At 38.6% G+C, this 20,531-nt stretch overlaps 1 protein-coding gene across 1 annotated transcript in view; it reads left to right on the top strand.

Annotated features, from left to right (window-relative positions):
* The window catches only part of GUCA1C (guanylate cyclase activator 1C), a 34,645-nt gene extending 16,632 nt beyond the window's left edge, over positions 1-18,013 (top strand). The window contains exons 2-4 of the mRNA XM_009888489.1: positions 11,868-12,017; positions 14,783-14,870; positions 17,883-18,013. Coding sequence (XP_009886791.1) covers positions 11,868-12,017; positions 14,783-14,870; positions 17,883-18,013 — 369 coding nt within the window. The remainder of the gene's footprint in view (positions 1-11,867; positions 12,018-14,782; positions 14,871-17,882) is intronic.
* Positions 18,014-20,531: the final 2,518 nt, after the last annotated feature.

Raw genomic sequence — 20,531 nt, 5'->3', positions numbered from 1 at the left:
TTCCACAATGTCATTGGCAGGATAATAAATGGTGGGTTTATCTTTTGCCACAGCTTTCCAAGGAAAGCCTTAAAAAATAATGTTTTTATTAAAATACAAGCACAACAGAATTCATTTTTTTAAAGATTCCCTTTATTAGGTCATTTTAGAGAAAAATGATCTGAGTCGTCTTCACCTTTAAGCTATTTGTAATACAAAAATGAAAAAGCTGCAACCACACACAAGTAAGCTGAATTCCTCCTGCTTTTTTTATTCCCTCTGCATCTCAGTCCACGCATAACTGTCATGCAGTCCTAGTTCATGCCGCATACTGATGAATTTTAGAGAGGAAACAGTTATATTTATCTAAAATACTTCAGTAGTTGCCAAGTATACTGATATATACTTTGTATTCTGTGAGAATATGTATCACATTTCAGAGATATTACATCCTTCAAAATGAGGTTATACAATGTTAAAGGAGAGAGCATATCTAGAAGAATAATGTCTGGTGTATCCATAATATATTTGAAGTGTTCCTTGCTCTTAAAAAGAACTAAAGAAACATTCTATAGTCAGCACTGCTACTATTTAACACGTATTCTAAAAAAAATAAAATATCTTCTTTCTTTAAATCAGAAACCCAGACCATTTCCATTCCCTTCCAATGGCTCACAGATAGGTTTTGCCACCACTAAAATAAAAATTGATTACTGTAAGGATTAATTAATTGATAGATTGGGTTCTTATGACCTGTGAAGGATAAAATTTGTATAGCCATTTAACATGCGAAGCACTGTACTGAAAATGGGATGCTGCAATTGTAGTTCTCTCATTGCTTATTTTGGCATTAATTGAAACTAGCTACAGGAACAAGTGTCTGTTGCTTTGTAAGAAAATCAGATTTTAAAAGGTAGGACATACCATGAAGAGTAAAGAAGATTAATAGGTATGTGGCACCAAAGGAAAATTATGCAAATTCAAGGATCTTCTGTTAACTTTTTATAAAGCATTGGATAGTCCTCAACAGGGAACAGTATTTTCTGTTACACTTTTTATTCAGAGATAACGTTGGTAGGTGCCAAAAAATGGACACTCCACAGCAAAGAGTTTAAGAAATCTTTAGATAAGGACACATCAACTGATGTCAATCTTTAGTCATCTTTCTAGTTTGAGCTTTTTCATTTAAAATTTAAAGTAGTTCTGTGATAAACTAGAGTTCACCTGACATCATTATGCAGATTAGAACTATAAAAAAAAAAAAAAGAATAAATTCTAAAATCTAAAGAAGAAAGTTAAAACAGGCTGTTTGATGTAGAACAGATAAGAAATGCAAAAATGTGTTACTTCAATAGAACTTTGTTGTGTGTCAAAATGACTACCTAGCAATATAAAGTCTAAATCTAAATCTCAAGTCACACCTATTTTTCTTTTCCTGAAGAATAAGAGTTTCCCTTCACTCCTCGTACTTTGCACAATGCTGACAAGTGTTGGGAGGCAGACCACCATTCCTTTTATCCTCATACCAGTTCCTTCCCCACTGTCCTGCCGTGCCTTTATAGTTCTGATTTTCAGGTAGACTTTTCATCATCTGATGCTGTGTTCTGGCTATAAATAGATGTTATCCTCTCTGGTTATAGGGACACGAATAGGATTAGCCAAGTATATCTTCTCAGGTATTGTAGTAGAAGGAAATGCAAATCATTTGGCCATGGAATTCTCTACAAAAGCAGTGGTCGCACCTCATATTCCAAGAAAAGCATGCCAATATTCACAGATGTAATATTTTTCAGAGATGTTTTGATTTGAGCTTGGGAAGGACTTTTTACCAGGGCAGGTAGTGATAGGACAAGGGGGAATGGCTATAAACTGGAAGAGGGCAGGTTTAGATTAAACGTTAGGAAGAAAGTTTTTCACTTTGAGGGTGGTAAGGCACTGGAACAGGTTGCCCAGAGAGGTTGTTGAGGCCCCATCCCTGGAGGTGTTCAAGGCCAGGCTGGACGTGGCCTTGGGACACCTGGTCTGGTGGGAGGTGTCCCTGCTTATGGCAGAGGGGTTGGAACTCGATGGTCTTCAAGGTCCTTTCCAACCTAAACCATTCTATGATTAATGCAACTCATTCTTCATTTAACTTCTTAAGAATTGTGAGAGACTGAGGAATTTTTTTTTCATCAATATGAGGCAATTAGTTGCTAGAGATTCTGCTAAAGATGTTATTTTGCTAAAGACTGGCATGGTCCAACTATGCAACAGTTACCTAGCACCATGTGATAGCTGCCTTCCACATTCTTATTGAAGGCATGAAGAGCTCTTAAAAGACAAAGTAAAATGACTGCTAGTGAGCAATACTTACAAACACTACCTGGAACCTAAATATTAAGTGTTTCCACCTCTTGTGGGCTCAGGACATCTTTGCTAACTGTCCTTTGCTGGAAAATTTGATCTTCAGGTGGCTTCCTTTATCAGATTGTCTTGCTCTGATGTGTCCTCAGGGCCAGGAATAGCTGCTATGATACGAATTGTCAGGCTGCCTAAGGAACTGCCTAGACAATTTGCTGCATCCTTACATGGTTGCAGGCATTACCAAAGTTGACATAATAGAATTGGGTGTAATAGTAAATAGTTATCCAAAGCAGGGTGAGATGGGATAATAATTATAGGAATATTTTCCCAAACTTTCCTGAACAACTTTCTTCTTTTGCATCCTAAGTCTTCAAATAGTTGTGCAAACATAGGGTCAGCTGCACACAAAATTTTAGGGATGTCTTCAGGCTGAAATGACTCTGTGGACAAGTACGCTTTTCTTAGCTTACTCTACCCAGCCAGCTTAACCAAGGCAGTAAGGTTGCAGCAGCAACATCTGCATTACACACCCCACTATCAGGCCAAGAGTCATGTAAGCTGGTATTCTAGATGTCAAGACATGCTAAACTTCATGCTATTCCTTTTCTGTTGTTCTTGTGTTCGCCCAGCACTTGTGGATAGCACTACCACTTTGCCCAGCGAAGTCTAACTCTTGCTTTTTCTGGTTTTGAACCCTTTTTCACTCTCACAATCACCTAATTAGTCTCCACAACAAGAAATACTTAGAAAACTTACTTTCTTTTCATGACAGTTGTAGCTATCACATTGTAGAGTCAGCAATAAAAGCCTGTGTGTAAAAAAATTAATCGGCTTCTAAACCAAGGGCTAGAAGAAAATAAGAATCAAGATATCTCTTAGCTATAAAGAATTCTTCTGTCAGAAGTAACAAAAATCTACAGCTCTTACTTCCTGAAATATTCAGGCTTTTTGGAGTTGACAGATACATGTACAAATCCTTTACCCATTAGTTTCAGACACAATCCAACAAAAACAAGAAAGCCAACCCATTTGCTTCTCCTTTATCTGGAGTAATGTTGCATAAAATTATCACAAATATAAAGTAACTAGCCTCATTACTGTAAATAAGGAGGAGGTTAAATTATGCTTTTCTGTGTTCAAGGCAGTGTAGTTACATCATTTTTCTCAGCATGCTTAAGTGCTTTTGAAAGGTACTGTACCCTTATAAGAAATTCCATGGAACAGAAACTATGTTCTATGAATATTTCACCTGGTTCCATGAAACACTACTCTATTTATTTATAGATTGTCTTAAAGAATGTCTTTGTTCTTCTTGACTACCTCCAGAATTTTTTTACATCCAATTTTATACATTGATTCCAAAAAGGAACCTATTACTTTGTAAGGACTTCCCACAATTATTGGTGCAATTTGACAATCTTAATTTTGTTTTCTAGTGGTTTGGCACAGGACTTACTGCTATGATAGTACTAACTTATACTATAATAATGTGTCATTATCAGCTAAAAGCCTACAGTAACATTATCACTAAAATCATCACTTGCTTAATGTCAGTACAGTTGAATTCTTGACTATAGGATTTGATGGTACAACTTATGATCTAAAAGTTTTAGACCAGAGGTAATTCCCCAGTAGTGGCACAGCACCATCAAGTGTGGAAGGCTGATTCGTTACATGGGACATTAAAGTGAGATCTGTTCCAGATTTTTGTTAGAGCATTGCAAAATTCAGTCTTTTTTTTTTTTTTTTCCATTTCAAAAAGGGTAATCTGAATGTCCAAGGAATTTTCTCTTTAAAAACAAAATTTCAAAATATTCATGTAGGCAAGTGATATTAAGTAATATTCCAGTCGAATTCGCCTTGCATAGCAGTCTTGATGCTTAGCTGGATTGGATTAAACTATGTGATGGGGCATCAGTACTCACAGTGCACACCACAAAGTGTCCCCACCGCACTGCATAGCCCCTTCCTTGCCATCTGTGCACAGCATGTCCAGGCTCACTGTGTTTGCAATAGAGATTTGCTTCCCTTGGGGGCAGTAGGTCCATCACACTGTTACGCGTGCCCAGATCAAAGACATGGTTTGTGGTGGAGCAAGGCCAGATGTACTACAACCACCAAGGCCCTGGCAGCTGGCTGTCCGGGGTCCCACTTCACACTAGAACCCAGCACCTGAGATCCACAGGTTAAGAGAGCGCAGCCTGTAGGTCCTGTGGGAAGCTGTAATGCCAACTATGTTGCACAGGAGACCTCAAGAAAATTAATCACTGCATTGGATACAGAGAACTCAGTAGCAAAAAGTACTGACAATAAAAGTTAAGCACTTAGGGGTTTGGTCAAGTGATTGTTTGAATTAACATTTTTTCCTTTTTTTTTTTTTTAACATGGATTAAATTTGTATCACATACATTTTTACTGAATGTCCTGCAGAAACAAATGTAGCAAAATTCGATGTGAGTCAGTATAGAAAGGGAGGAATGTGAAAGAATGATGAAGTTCAATTTTACCTAAAAATAAATCTTCATTGTCTACGCAGTCTCCCACTGAGTTGTGCTACCTGAGTTCCTACACTTCCTGACTGCTTTTAAAACAAAAGAAAGGATTTAGAGCTGTTTCCTCTGCAATTACTCAGTGACCAATATTACACATCAAGCTGAAGCAATTACACTTTTCTAACGACACGTTTTTGTGGTTTAACCTCAGCCGGCAACTAAGCACCACGCAGCCACTCACTACCTCCCCCATGGAGAAATTGGGGAGAGAATCAGAACAGTAAAAGTGAGAAAACTCATGGGTTGAGATAAAGGCAGTTTAATAAGTAAAGAAAAAGCTGTGCACGCAAGCAAAGCAAAACAAGGAAGTCATTCCCTGCTTCCCATGGGCAGGCAGGTGTTCAGCCATCTCCAGTAAAGCAGGGCTCCATCACGTATAATGGTTACTCGGGAAGACAAAATGCCATGAATTCAAACTTCCCCCCCTTTCTTCTTCTTCCCCCAGTTTTATATGCTAAGCATGATGTCACATGGCATGGAATATCCCTTTGGTCAGTTGGGATCAGCTGTCCTAGCTGTGCCTCCTCCCAACTCCTTGTGCACCCCCAGCCTACTCACTGCCGGGGTGGTACAAGGAGTAGAAAAGGCCTTGACTCTGTGGAAGCACTGCTCAGCAATAACTAAAACATCCCTGTATTATCAACACTGTTTCCAGCACAAATCCAAAACATAGCCCCCTACTAGCTAGTGTGAAGAAAATTACCTCTACCCCAGCCAAAACGAGCATACAACTGTAAGGTTTCTTTGAAAATTTCATTTAAGTGTAAACAAATTAGCATGTATTCTGCAGCTTTCACTGAGTTTAAAAAGCGCTTGGAGCATATTACTACCATTATCAGCTAACACTGTAATTTTTGTCATATTATGTGAATAGGCAATGAAGATTAACTTTGTACAATTAATCATAATTACTTTTAAATACTGCTTGTTAAGTTAAGATGTAGATAACGGGGAAAGTAATTTTAATGAGAAATAGTTCAGGAATATGCTGCTTTTTTAAAAGAAACTTTAAGTAAAAGTTCAACTGTCTTTTTTTCTATTTATTTCCTGATTAATTATGAATAGAACAGTTAGAGGCTACTCTAGGTTTACATTTTCTTCTTTTTCCCCTTTATCACTTAAGTGTTGCTTTGAAACATCTGAAATTATGCAGTCATGATTCACACATTTGTAGGTGACAATAAGGTTGGTGAACCATGCTTTGGAAACAATAATTGCATAAAAACTGCAGCAGAAATTGGATGTTCTCTTTTAACTAACTTGGGCACAAACTCATGTAATGAAAGCAAATTGGTAACTGCTTTCTTGTGACAAAACATGATTTATAATTTCCCATTTTTTACAGAAATAAAAAACACCTACTAGGTAAAGAAGGTACAGAGTACTAACTTTTTACTTCCCTGAAGTCCTCTATCTGATAATATTGAGTAGTTTAGGCAATGACAGTATATTTGTTTAACTTTTGGGAGCCTTCTTGTGTACATCCCTTGAGACATCAATTCCTAAAAATATTATTTAGGAGCACCCGAGATAATCTGCCAAATAGAGCATCTTTGCCACTAGAAGATATGTATATCTTCAAAGTGCTTTTTCTGGAGGTTTGTTCTGCTACATTCTTGGGTTTGTCAAACAAGAAAAATTTGCTCCAATTTTCAGCAAGAAATTTGCTGCAAAATGCGGTATGGCTGCCTTTTTTAGTTTTCTCTCTCTTGCTTACTGCTTTGTTTTAAGTTGGGAAAGATGCTCCTAAAAGCACAGGCAGGGTGCAGAAAGACGAACCCCACCATCCAGGAGATGATGGCAGAGGGCTAGATCCTTGAGCACATGCTTTCTCTCAGTACAGCCCTCCTGGGCACTGCTGTGACATGCTGCAGGCTGAGCACAGGACCCAGCCCAATGCCTTGGTGACTTTCCTGTCTCCTCGCTTCTCCAGTAATCTTGAAAGAAAATCATGAGTGTTGGCAGGGAGTTGGGGGTAGTTGTTAATTTTAAAGAAATAAAATTGTTGTCTTAACATTTTGGATTTCACCAGGTTTTACCAGGGCAGCCTACGAGCCTGAGAGCCATGACACATATCTGGCTGTGCATTTCCAACTCCTTTAACATAAACGTCCTTGTATTTTCTGAATCGCCAAATCTCACAGGTCCTCTTCATCTGGGCAAAGCAGAACATTCTGTAACAGTCTGGTGAATACAGCCTTGTCTCTATGTAACAGTGGGCGTGCAACTATCACAAAACCACTTAACAATCTGCAGCTCCTAATTCCCTGCTTCGTTCTTCATCCTTATCCAATAGCCTTTGCTTGCTGAGATTCTCCCCCTACCCCATGACAAAGGCCAGCTTTGTTTGCTTAGGAAACTGGTGATTCTGGCCACAGCTTGCAGGGAATCTGGAGCTCTCTTCAAGCCCCAAACTCCAATATCGGTCCTTAGGGATGTGTCAAAGCAATAGAGTCACAAGCAGCTCTGTATTTCTTCAATAGTGCATGTGCAACCTCTGAGGAACAGCTGAAAGTCTTTAGAAGTAAAAAGAAAGCAAGGAAATGGGGAAAGATGAAATGGATTGCAATGAATCCTCCTTTAGGTTTCTGAGGGCGGAGAAAGCAGCGCTATATTTGAAACGGGGTCTACAGAGAAAGAAAGCACATAGGATTAGCTATAAATTTCACAGTTATTCTGAGCTGTTGTAATCTGCTGTTTGACCTGTGCCTCCTCCCTCTGCCTTATGAGGTTTAAGTAGTATTCTGAAAGACAGGGGGTGGGGCAGGAAGGTGGCTTAATGTCCTAAAGGCCTAGATTTGAAATACATAGATTGTCTATATTTGCACACTTGTTAATCCTGTTAAAGCCTGTTGAGCTATTCTCCTGGTGTCAGGTTGAGTTTAGAGATTTTTCAGGAGCAAATTTGAAAGCAAGCCACTGCTTATTGTGTATCGACTCTTAGTAGAGTCCTCAGTAAGTTAAGAATGCCACACGTTAAGCGATGCGTTCACTCATCGTAGAGTTTTGCAGGGACAGAAATCTGCCCTTTCCACAGGCACAGCCGTGGTGTGCTGTGGCAGATGGCTGGCTCACTGTCCTGGTGGCACTGCATCTGCAAGGGTAGGAAATCACCATCACATAAGAGCCAGCCACCCAAAACGCCGAGTTCAGATCACTCTGGACAAACCTTGAGTTACTGTGCCATTTGAGATCAGCTGTGTACTCACAACTGACAAGTCAATTATTTTTTAATCCGTATCCGAACAGTTTGAAGCTGTGAGAGTTTTTTTAAGGAGCTGTGAAGATTAGCAACGCTGTTCTGGGAACCGACGGGTAATACCCTCCTACGGCTCCGGGGCTGGGGTATTAATGGCCGTTGTGTAATGCTGCGGTCCCTTCTGGCCCGGCTTTGCCCTCACAGGACATGCATCCCCCTCCTCACTGAACAAAAGTGAGCAGCCGCCAGCAACTGCACACAGGCTGACATTCTGAAGCCAAAACGCCTCATGAGAAAGATAAGATTAAGTTGCTTTCTCCTCAGGAGATCCAGTAACTAACGAAAAACTGAAATGGGGCCTGGGCCCTGAGCAGGGGCAGTCAGGGCTGGTGGTGCCCTCGGGGCCATGAGGATCAGTTTTGTATCATCAGCAAATTCTCCTTCCAGTTTCGGAGCCTTCTTTTGTCCTTGTTTTGCGAATCAAACTGCTCCAAGCGGCTTAAAAAAATAAAAACCACTCATCAGTGAATGCAAAACAAGTTACAAAAACACAGTATCAAAGCGTACAAACACATTCACAACCGTAACGCGTCCTTAAGCTTCTAGTTCATCTGGTCAAGCTGTTAAAGACACTGAAAAAAAGTATATATTTTTATTAAGTCTACTATGCTAAGCAGAAAGTCCAAAAGACTTTGGGGAATGTAAAAGAAGTTTTGAACCCATTTTTTTGGGTGTCTCTCCGGCCCACTCCTCAGAATTGCATGAGGAGATTTCTGGCTCCCTCCCTGTTTTACACCATATCCAGAGGGGGTAAGTGCCCTGTGCGCTTACCCCAGCTGGATCTGCACACCCTGGCAGAGAGGGAACAGGACTTCACCCCCGCTCCAGTTGCCCATGGTATCCCAGTGTAATTGTGCTGCAGCAGTGGAAGGCATGGCCAGCTCCATAGACATGGAAAACAAGCTTTCACACACAAGAAATGCATCCGTCACCCAAATCTGTCCCGTATCCTAAGCTGTCAAATAAGCAGGTTTCACCAGCATTAACTCAATTTAATAGAAGTATTAGAAATTTGGCCTTTGGAATAACAGAATAAAGCACGAGGAGTAAATTATTTCTATCTCCCACCACCTGCAATTAGCTCTGCTTGTTATGTTGTTGGATTTTTCTATTTTATTAGCATTTATTTTATTATTTTTACAGTAGCTCTTTGCTTGTGAATTACTGACTTCCTAATGAGCAACAGATACTTCACTGTGTGCGCTGCACAGAGTGAAATTTTACAGAGCCCGGAAACATGTAAGGACCTACCTAGATCTTGTATTGTTAATAGTTACAGAGCAGCAGATGGGTAAATCAGCACGGCACTATTCTTTTAATAACATCGTAACACATTTATTGTATTATTTGTTGTACTCACAGAACACAGGATGATCTTCATAGGTTACTGTTACGACTTTTTTCATTATTTAATGTCCTATTCCGAGTCTCTTGGACGCTACTGTAAAAAGCACAGTATTTCTCTTTATCTGAGAAAGCTCTTTATATGTGTAACAACATCACCATAACCTTCTGCATCACACAAACGTGGTTTTTTTCTACCTACAATATATGTCTTTTGATGTAGAAAGGAAAAACAGTAAATTTCTCATCAATGCTTTTGTGCAATGCTTCTGGTTCCACATCATGTAGATAAACATGTCCGCCTTCTCAGTATTTCTACTCCTGGTGCACTGGCTGCTGAGGTTAACATATCACTGGTGGTCTTTGCATGTGTACAGAATGTGTCTGGGGCTTTCCTGGCAATTACAGTTTCCCTCAGGTGTTTTTCAGAGATGGGAGATTTTTGACCTTGCTCTTCAGTCCCCTCCTGCTCAGGGCAGGCCAAATGATCCATGAGATCAGAATTACATACCTGAACACATTAAGTTGATTATTACATTTTCCAAACTTCTGATATTTTGCAGAGCAACAACAAAATATAGGAAGAAAGCAAAACAAATACTATTTTCTAAAATCCCCAAGTGAAATGTAAAGGAGAAAGAAGAAAATTAATCTCGTCATGGACATCCAGCAATCCTAAAATTAATCTGTAGCTTCAACAAGTAGTATGAAATGCAATAAAAAAGCAGCAATGTGAAATGCGTCTAACCACATTCTTAATAGATCCATCAAATCAGATGATGGAAACGTAATCAGCAAAATAAACCCTGGCCTCCAGTAAAATACCTGATGAGATGCTTCTTGAAATAATACTGGCAAAAATTGAAATTCAAGCTGGTGTGCCAAAAAGAAGCACAAAGTTTGTGGTACATGATGTGTCATTTTTTGGTAAAGCATCTGTTTTTAATACTGGGACTAATCTTGTTTGAAAACTACATGCAGTGACTGCCAAATTTCATTTAATCCCAAACAGTGGTTGAATTGTGTCTTTGCCTTTGCTGACTTTGCTGTGATTGCAGTTACAGTAAATCCAGCAGCCACAGCTGAACCTGCACAAAGAGTCTGCGAAGCAATCGTCAGTCTGCACAAGTTACGCACACACCATTTCTGCATGTACATCAAATCCAGTGTGTTTGAAACATCGGATTTATCTCTTAGGTGCCACTCGGCCAAACAGCCTTGCACAGAAGTCAAAGCAAGCACTACAAGTATGGCAATAAGTCGCACCACACCTTTACAGGACTCCTTTTCTTTTGGTCTAGTAGACTCTCGAGGGCAGATTAATGCCTGCTGGTTGCAAAACCCCAACTGGCAAGACTTCTGTTGCTGTATGACAATAAAAATAAGTAACGTGCTAAACCTACTAGATACTCATCCAACCTTCTCTTCTCAATCACAGGCCATCTGAAACCAATGATAGTCTTTCCAAGGTTTTCCAAGTGATTGGTTTCTGATCAACAAAAAGACCACAAGATTAAATTTAACAGCTGTTAATTCTTTTTACATGCACATGAGAAGCAGTTGGAGCAAGTACTCTCCAAACTCAGCAACTGTTTCTTCCATCCTCACCACATTTTTACAGAAACAGAGGAACTGTCTCAGTGGCGTAGACCACCTGACCATGGAGGCCTGTCCTTGACAGGTTTCCATCACTAGCTTCAGAGAAGAAAGCAGAAAATATGGAACTAAATAGATCTGAAATGCTCTTTCCCTCTTTCCCTATGAATATCCCCAAATCTTCACTATTTAGAAACTAGTTTATGACTTGAAGGCTTTATATCCTGTGCAAAATGTATTAGTCGGAGACCTGGTGTTTATATGGAAAAAACATAGTATCTGGAATTCATGCCAGATTATTGGTTACCATGTACAGCACTTAACTACATCATCTCTCGGATGAATAACACCTGGAGCAGCTCTGTTGCATTGCAAATCATCCGTAGTTGTGCAGTACCCATATGAATATAAGCAACTCCGCTGTAGACATCTTATTAGTACCAAACCAGATATCCCAGACTCCCCTTTTTGACATGCAGGTCTACCACAAAACTGTTTCTCTTCTCAAAAAATGTCAATAACAATTGCTCAGGACAGATTTGCCCCCCACCCCTATTGCTCCCAGCTTTCAGGGGAGAATAAAACTGTCTGTGCTAACGCCCCTTCTTATAGTGCTTCCAGTTGAGTGCATTCTTTTTACACACCACAGGAGATTTCTCTGTTAAGGTGCTTTACAAATCAGTGTGTATTATAGCAAATTCGATGACCTGTTTCTGTGAAATTGCCAGAATGAACAGAAAACCAATGTTGTTAAACAGGGTTGTTTTCTCTCTCTCTCTCTCTTTCTCTCTTAGGATGGATTTATAGACTTCTTGGAGTTCATAGCTGCAATAAATTTGGTTATACGAGGGAAAATTGACCAAAAATTGAAATGGTATTTTAAGCTATACGATGCTGATGGAAACGGATGTATTGACAGAAAAGAACTATTAAGCATATTCACGGTAAGGAAGTTATGACCAATAGCAAGAGCATTTGACATAGTGCATTGCACCTGAAACAGTGGCTTCATCATGTGTTGTAAATGGATTGTCTGTACTTTACCTAACGATTTACAGTTGTAAAACCAGAATTGTTCCAGCCAGCGATACTCCTGCCATTAGTTTCTTGCTTATTGAGGTAAACATATCTAAGCAGTATTTTACTTTAAATCATAGTTCTACAGATACAATGCTTTACTGAAAGTGAAAAAGTGTAGAAACAGTAGAGAAATTATTGTGATAAACTATACCATAAGGCAGGGTAGAACTGAAGCAGCATACTGAATAAAACAGCTGGTTCCAAGTGTCTGTGCCAGTCTAATGCAGAACACTGGCTTCTCAAACCGAACTTGCTGCAGGAAACTATATATTTCATCAAAATATTCCAATATTTCAATTTTTTGAAAAGCTTTTAGATTTGTTTACTATAAATGCCATTGCCCCTATTTTAAAATTATATTAGGGAAAATTAATTTTATCATTAAATCATGCAGTGACATTTGGATACAAATTTTGTAGAAAATTTTGCAGAAAATGGGTCCCTTTCAAACATAGCAGTATAATTCTTTCTTTAAAATTATTCTGTATTTTTCAGCTTGCTCTAGTGAAATAATATTTTGCACTTCAGTAACTCCTTTCATCCAAAAGATATTATAGGGTTCCTTGCAAATACAAATGACTTAATACTGCTCCCTAAATGTATAGGGCTCATTACAGATCAAGGTTTTGCTGCAGGGAGCATAAAATCTAAATAGGGATTTAATGTAATAGTAAACAAGGAGCGTACTTTGCCTGGATTCTGTGTTACTGCTGGTGCCTGACGAGGCGCTGTTAGAGACTTTCAGGACCTGCTGCCCAAATTAAAAGGAACTGGAGCCAGATGGAGCCATGAGGTCAAACAAATAAAGCTGATGCATCACCATCTAAAAAGCAGCTTTCTAAAGGTAGAAGGAGAGGCTGCATCTCCCAGATTTCTCCTCGTTTAAGACTAACGATGCCTTTCTTTTGCAGATATTCTCCATCATTTTTCACACAGAGGAAATGAGGTGACTGTGTTTTGTCTTGGGCTTTATCCCAAAAGAGAATTAAAATCCTTTTAATGTAAAGGAGATTTCTTTTTTAACTTACCAGGTTTTAAAAACAGTTTAAACCTTTGTGTATTTTCTTCTCTTTTAGAATATGAGAACTTTAACTTAAAGCTGCCCAAGTCATTTGACCTAGGCTAGGTTAAAATCAGTGGGCTCTAAATAAAATGCAAAATACAGGCTCACAGCCATTAAAGGCCCTGCTTATACTAAGCATCAGTAAACAAGGGCTTGTCCAAAAAGATATGTCATATCTGAGACATTCATTTAAATCACAGAAGTCCTGTTAAAACTTCATCTGACCTTACAGCTGTGCAGACTTTGGACCAGCAGATCATTACCAACCATCAAAATCCCTTCCAGACAACCATGCGCCCTCTCAGTGCCTTTTAACAGCTCAGTTATTTTATTTTATTATATAAGGTGATTCTGCAGTTGTCAGTGATTTAAGTACTTCAGGAACCACTGCTTTACTCTCAGCACTACAACAAATTTAACTGTGGCAGAGGTGCAACCTTCTTCTGAAGCCTGCATCAGGATCAGACATAAAAAACACCAGAAGTATCTGAAGTATGAATTAGTAATACAAAGAAGTTTATGTATGTATTTTTGTAAAATTCTTGCTGCCTTTTCAAACTTGTTTGTGCAAAGTAAGATAATGACAGTGATGATCAAGAATTCCACATCAGTGCTGAATAGGTTTAACTTAAGTTTTATTTAAATACAATGAATTCTAAAATAATATCAGGAATACTGAAGGAAACAGCTAGCACACGCAGTGAACTATCTTACACAGCACAGTTCATTTCAAGATAACTCAGGTGTAGAAAAACAAATCTTATAGTATGCCCATTATAGAGCATATATGTATGTCTGCTTGTACATACATATGTATGTATTTTCCCAGTCACTTACTAATTGTGATATCAGTTTGAGTCCAACTCTGTAAACATATGCTTGTTGCTTCTGGACCACTGGCTATTAACATATAGGGCTCCTATTTTATTAACCTGAACAATCACCAAAATGCAAAAAGTACTGTCTCAGTGAATAGGATACAATTTTGCAAAAATATTCATGTATATCTTTACTCCAAATATTGGGTCCCTTTTCCACAGAAAAAGTTGGGGGGAGACTTCTGGTTTTCTTAATTTCTTTGGACGACAAGTAAATTCTGCCAACTTTCAGGACTGCTGGTCTGACTTTATATGCGATTACTGAGTTAAACATGTCTTAATAGAAAAATGACTTAGGCTTTCTGCTCGTGTGCTTTCAGCTGTGAAAAATAATACTATATTTCAATCACACAGACCACAGGGCACTCTCCAAAGACACAGAACTCTCTAGGGCCAGATAAAAATGCTGGTGTGGAATCTAAAGTGTATTGCAGAGCAGAGGTGCGACATGGTTTCAGAAGACCTTCAGAGATATGTAAATTAGTCTGTAATCTTCAGGCTGTGTGATGTTAATTAAATTTCCAATCCTCATTACTGAAGATTTACTTGAAATAGCTATTTATTTAGCAATTTTTGAAAGGGTTGGTGAACTAAAGAGCTGCATCGCAATTACTGCAGTTGCCAGTGTATTGTTTTTACAACTTGATGGAAAAAAGTCTGAAAGAACTTTCTTCATTTCTTCCTTCAGGCTATCCAGGCTATTAATGGCCACACCAACATGTCTGCTGAAGAGTTCACAAACATGGTATTTCAGAAGATAGACGTGAACAATGATGGTAAGACTCTAATTTTTCTTGGCATTGGCAGGGATTGTCCCCCATAAGGAAGAAGATCAAGAGGGCAGTTGAACACACTACTGAAGAACTAAATTTTAGATTAACTGAAAGCCTGAATTTGTTCTTCTTTATCCTTATTACTTCAGCTTTACCATGAAGTGTAAATCAACTGACTCTATTAAGCTGACACAGGAATTACATGCAGCAGGGGCTAAAACGTGGAGGTCTTGCACTGCTCATCCAAAATGCCAGTGCTCTGATTGCACAGCAAAATAAAAGTGTGATCCAGGTATTTTTTTAGTATATTTGTGCTGGCTTAATCTATCTAAAATGGATAAGAAAACCAATTAAGATGTATGGTTGCACACACTCTAGCATGTTCTAAAGGTTGGACAGCATATTGGATGTCCCTTGAAGTCTGATTGTTAACACATGCTAAGACACATGCTACTATTTTTTCTCAAGATAGCTAGATTAAGCCAATTGGATTTGCATTTGGAAACAAAAACTTTTAATTCACAGCTTCAGAGTTGTTTCTAATAGAAAACTTGTCACACGTGAATGTCTTCCCTCATATTTCTAATCATGAAGATCCTCCTTCCACTGGCTATTATGTTTCACATCAATTACTGCAATCATCGACAAATTAGGAAAGCATTGCAGAGCAAAATCAGATCCCAGCCAGGAATTTTGGGCATTTTTTTGTTCATTTTTTTGGTCTTACTTGGTGTATTAAGGTTACTTTTTAAAAAGCTGCTTGTGATATATAATCAAAGTATAAACAGTGATCTTGTGATGCATGGGAATAACTTGTAGAGGATTTTTTCCCCATCTGCTTGGTCCATCTTTTGGGTGAAGACAAATTACCAACGGACTCCAAATAACATACAGTCATATTCTAGAATCTAACCCAAATTCTACGATTATTTGTACTCTGGCCCCTGCTTTGACCATATGTTTACTGCAAATAATAATCGTATCTGAGCTAGACCATCAGCTGAAAAAATAACTTCATGTCTTACATTTTAGCAATGAAATGCCAGAACATTAATTATTCAGAATGACCTTCACAATACCCCCATTTCAAATTAGTTTCCATATTTAGGTGTTTTGTTTTTTTTTTAAATGGCTGCAAAGCGGCAGGACTAGCTCCACCGGAGGAATGGGACAAGTTTTACCAAGTTTAGCTTAAACTATGTAACTTCTTATAGTTTTACCAAGTTTAGCTTAAACTATGCTACCTCCTTGTAACTTCTTATTAAAGAAAAGGGCAAATAGACAAATAAGTTGCAATGTCTTTCCTCACACTAAAATACAAGAAATAATCCCATGGTTCTAGGGAGCAATTCTTAAAACAAATCTCTTGATGGCTTTGCAATTTATTTTCATTAGCTTACAGAAATCTGAGACCCGTCATGGTCACAGTGAGTTTGGGCATGACAGCAGAACCACATCTCACCGATAACTGCAGTGGTTTTTGTATGCTTGCATGCTGGTTTTGGTACTTTGAAATATATAGCCTGGGCTTAAGTGGAGGGGATGCAAGATCAGTTGACCTGCATAAGCAGGAAAATGATGCAGTGTGTCCATCGGATGAGTCCAGGATTGCCACCCAACCAAAGACCTCAGCCAAAGGCCATACAGAGGGAAGGAGATGGAAAGGAAAAGGAGTGCCTGGGACAGGAGAAGAGATCAGAGGAAGTGAGTGGATGAGTGGCAAAGCAGGAGGACACAGACAAATGTACAGAGATGGCTTGTTCAGTCTGTTCTCCCAGGATGGCTATACAAGGGCACTGGGGTTGAAAGAGGAGGTGTGAACATCCTCAGGGCACTGCCTACCAGCCCCTTGAGAAGGTCTCACTCCTCTCACTGAAGCCTAAGACTTTTGTCAACTGTCGTCTTTCCACTTTTAATAGTGTGTACATGAGCCTGCTCACGAGTGCAGTGAGGACCCGTATGACTAAAGAGGAAGCAGCCTTTCCTGCCCATGGTTAGAAAGTGATTTTCACATTTTTCAAATGCTGATCATTTTCCTTTTTCACATCAGATGAAGTTTACAAGGTTGCTACAAACAAAAAACAAAACATAAAAAAACTCCGTGGAGTACTTAAATCCAAAAATAGCCAAAAGTCATTTAGCTAAGCATTCACCCAGAAGTGCATGAGACTTAATTGCTGCTCCCCTGCACCCCAGGGCTCTACGTCATTCAGCTATCTTCCTCTCCGCCTGGCCCTTTGCCATTTCTTATTTCAGTGAGAAATCACTTGTGATTTTAACAAGAAACTTTAAACTGTTCTCAGAGGAAAGAATCAAGCTCTTCCTATTAAACTCGTCTCTGTTTCCCCTTTCAGAGGGAAAAAAAACCAAACAGTATCACTGGAATAACTTCTGACTAGGGAATTGTGTATACTCCTGTGCACCATGCGAGCAGACACATGCCTAGGACTGGCCTTTGCCTCTGCTGACAGGGAAGAGAGCAGGAAAAGAGGAAGAATGCTAAATGATATTCCTGCTCCTCCATAAAACAGATTTTATAGCTGTCATTCAACTTCCAAGGTATTACCTGACTTTGACATGAGCCAAAAAAATCACGCTCTAAATGACCATTTCATTTGCTTGGAAGAATTTATCTCATCAAACCACTTAACCAACTTTTTTTTTACTACATCTTATTGTGGCTCTAAATAATCCTAGTAGTCAACACAGGGAGTATCCCCGGTAATCCTCGGCAAATCACGCCCTAATCTCTGTTAAAACCAGCTATAAGATAAATTCCAGCTAGCTCAGTAAGAATTGGTCCATGCAGCTAAATTCACCCTTGATACAGGCTTCATTAGTGCCCTTTTTCATACATTTCTGTCACCATAGATACTGAACATTTACATTTGTCTTAGACTTCTGTGAAAGGTGTGTCTTGAGGGATTCAATCTATCTGGCATGAAGGGCCTTGTGTTGTGCTGAGAGTGACTGCTGGGTTCCTCGGTTCTTAAATAGTATCTGATTTCCTTTCAGGGGAACTGACTTTAGAAGAATTTATCAATGGTGTGGAAAGCGATGAGGACCTAATGGAATTGATTACAAAAAGTTTTGACCTTTCCAACGTGCTCAAAGTCATACAGAGTGGCAGGAGACACAGCATCTGAAGGATCCAGTAACGGACGTGGCATCTGTGTCATCATTTCAAGGAAGATAATATTTGATACATTCAGAGAGCTTGATGTTGTCAAAGCCTGCCCAGACAATACCAAGCAGCCTGCTTGAGGAGTAACAATTTTCACTCATGACTCCGTGTCTCTCCTTTTCTTTATTCTTTCTCTCGCTAATGACTGTGGCAGCCACAGAACACAAACCTTTGTTGACATATAATAGAAAACTACTTGATGCAATACAAATAACTTACTTGGTCTCTACGACTGTTCAGAGTAATCAATAAAACACTGAAAATACTGCAAAATGCAACCTTTCTAGAAGATATGGAGTTAACAAATTTCTTCTTTTAAGTATGGGCTCTTTAACCTATTATTTAATGTGTGGACATAAACTTCTAGGTAGGACTGAGTTCTGTCTGGATCAATTATGAATGAAACGTGGTTTGCATTAACTTAACATTTACTCTAATCAGTACTCAAAATTGGAGTAAGTTCTCAGGGAAACACCTCAGCTTAATATTCCCAAGATGTGCATCCTCCTTAACAAGCTGTCTACCACTCCTGATTTTATTACATCTGTAAATTAAAATAATGTGATGTTTTGATGGTTTTGGCATGGTTCAGCTACTGTTCTTTCAAATTAACCTTTTATAGAAGCACTGGAATGAAATTTTGTTATCTTTGTAGAGTAAAATTAGAAGTTCAAAGAATAGCTAAAACCAAATAATTTTGTAAGCACTCTGTTTCCCCAGAGATTTGTGTCCTTTGATGTGTATGTCCTCCTTTTCCAAACAATTCATTTTCACTGGGCTCTTTGCCACAGCTGCATGAGACAAAAGGTAAGAGGTATCGTGCCTAGTGCCTGCTGATGGGACTGCTGGCATTTGCCAAACAGACTGTTTAACAGCTGAATTCTTCCTGCCTTTCCCTGACAGGGGGTACTAATTTAGGTATCTTTGCCCTGCCCAGATAAGTGGGCAAAAGCTTTTAGCAATTTAGTCTCTTTGAGACTTATACGTTTTTTCAAACTGGGTTGCAATTGTCTCTGAAGGTGGTAGCTGTTCACAGATGGTGTGATCACATATGCCTCATTTTCTTAGGAAACCACACTAAAAGCCATTCAACCTTACTTTATAAATAACAAGATTAATACTATGAGCTGAAACGGAACTGCAAAAACTGTCTGCAAAGGGAAAATTACAGTTCTCTCTGTTTCTGTTGGGATTGATTCTCTCTCAAGTCTGCAACAAGTTTTATCAAATTACTACATCATATCATAAGTTCTCCTTGGCTGACAGTGCCCTGCAGGCATCTCACTAATGTTAGTTAATGTTAGAAGCATCAGCTTTATGCAAAATAATTTGTGCACAGATCGGTGTAGGTTGAATGGAACAATTATTAAGGCTTCAATATGAAAATGTTTTTCTTCAAAATCCACTTCAAATCCATGTCCACCTGCACATGAAATGTGCTCCATCATTTGCAATTATTATCCCAGGTTCTGATTTGATCAATGGAATATACTAAGAGTATGCAACATGCATCACTTGACATTATAAACAGTTCTGACATTATAGTTCTGACATTTGAATCTTTTATATCATTTCCACAAGAAAAAAAAAAAGGGGAATGATGTATGAGATTGCTGGAGGTTCGAATTTTAAGTTCTTGTATTTATTCATTATTGACACATTAATATGTCATTGTCAGTATCAGTTTTCTCACACTCAGACTTCAAAAAGTCATTTTTCTTAATCTAATGGTTTTGTATTTAGATCCTATGATGGTGGTGTCCTTCAGAATTAGCTTTAAAATATTTAAAATAAAATGGTCCAATTTAAGCAATTTGGGCATATGGGAACAGCTGTGTTTTGGATTTTTGCTTTTAAACTAATGAAGTTACAGACTTTGAAAAATGACTACTATCTGTACACAGACTTTTTTTTTTATAAAGGGATTTTAAAGAGAGTATTTCCATTTAAACCTGTCAACTTTTCCATGTAACTGTAATTGTATGAAGTGAATTACCAATTCAGGAAGAGTGTTGTGCTGTATTAAAAAAAGTATGTATGTAAGGAAATTCTTAGCCATTTTTTGTTAAACTAAATTTTAAAGGAGTAGTTGACATGCTCATTTTCCACACTTTAATCTCAAATCATCTAGCAGAAACCTGTGTAATTAAGAAGCAAGTATCTTTGCTGTTTAATGTAAACACTCCAGAACATCATTTCCAGAAATACCTACCTACAGTAACTCCTCATGTGTTTGGGACTAGTCATAAGATTCTATCTAGTTTTTTACAAGTTGATTAACATAAATTTCCTTTAACTACTTACGCACCACTTGATACACAGCTGCTTGAGATAAATGCATTACAGCCACAATTTTCTATTGGTTTAATTCTTCTAAATTTATCAGCTGCTCGTCAAGTGTATCAGTGAAATCAAATGGCACATGGGAAAACTCTCAAGTGTGACTCCCCTAGGTCTTGTTCTAAACCAATATGAAGCTG

Source organism: Charadrius vociferus, unplaced genomic scaffold (assembly GCF_000708025.1).
Source record: "Charadrius vociferus isolate BGI_N301 unplaced genomic scaffold, ASM70802v2 scaffold487, whole genome shotgun sequence".
In the NCBI taxonomy this organism is placed as follows: domain Eukaryota; kingdom Metazoa; phylum Chordata; class Aves; order Charadriiformes; family Charadriidae; genus Charadrius; species Charadrius vociferus.
Note: the sequence above shows the minus strand (reverse complement) of the source record. Positions and strands in the feature narration are given on the sequence as shown.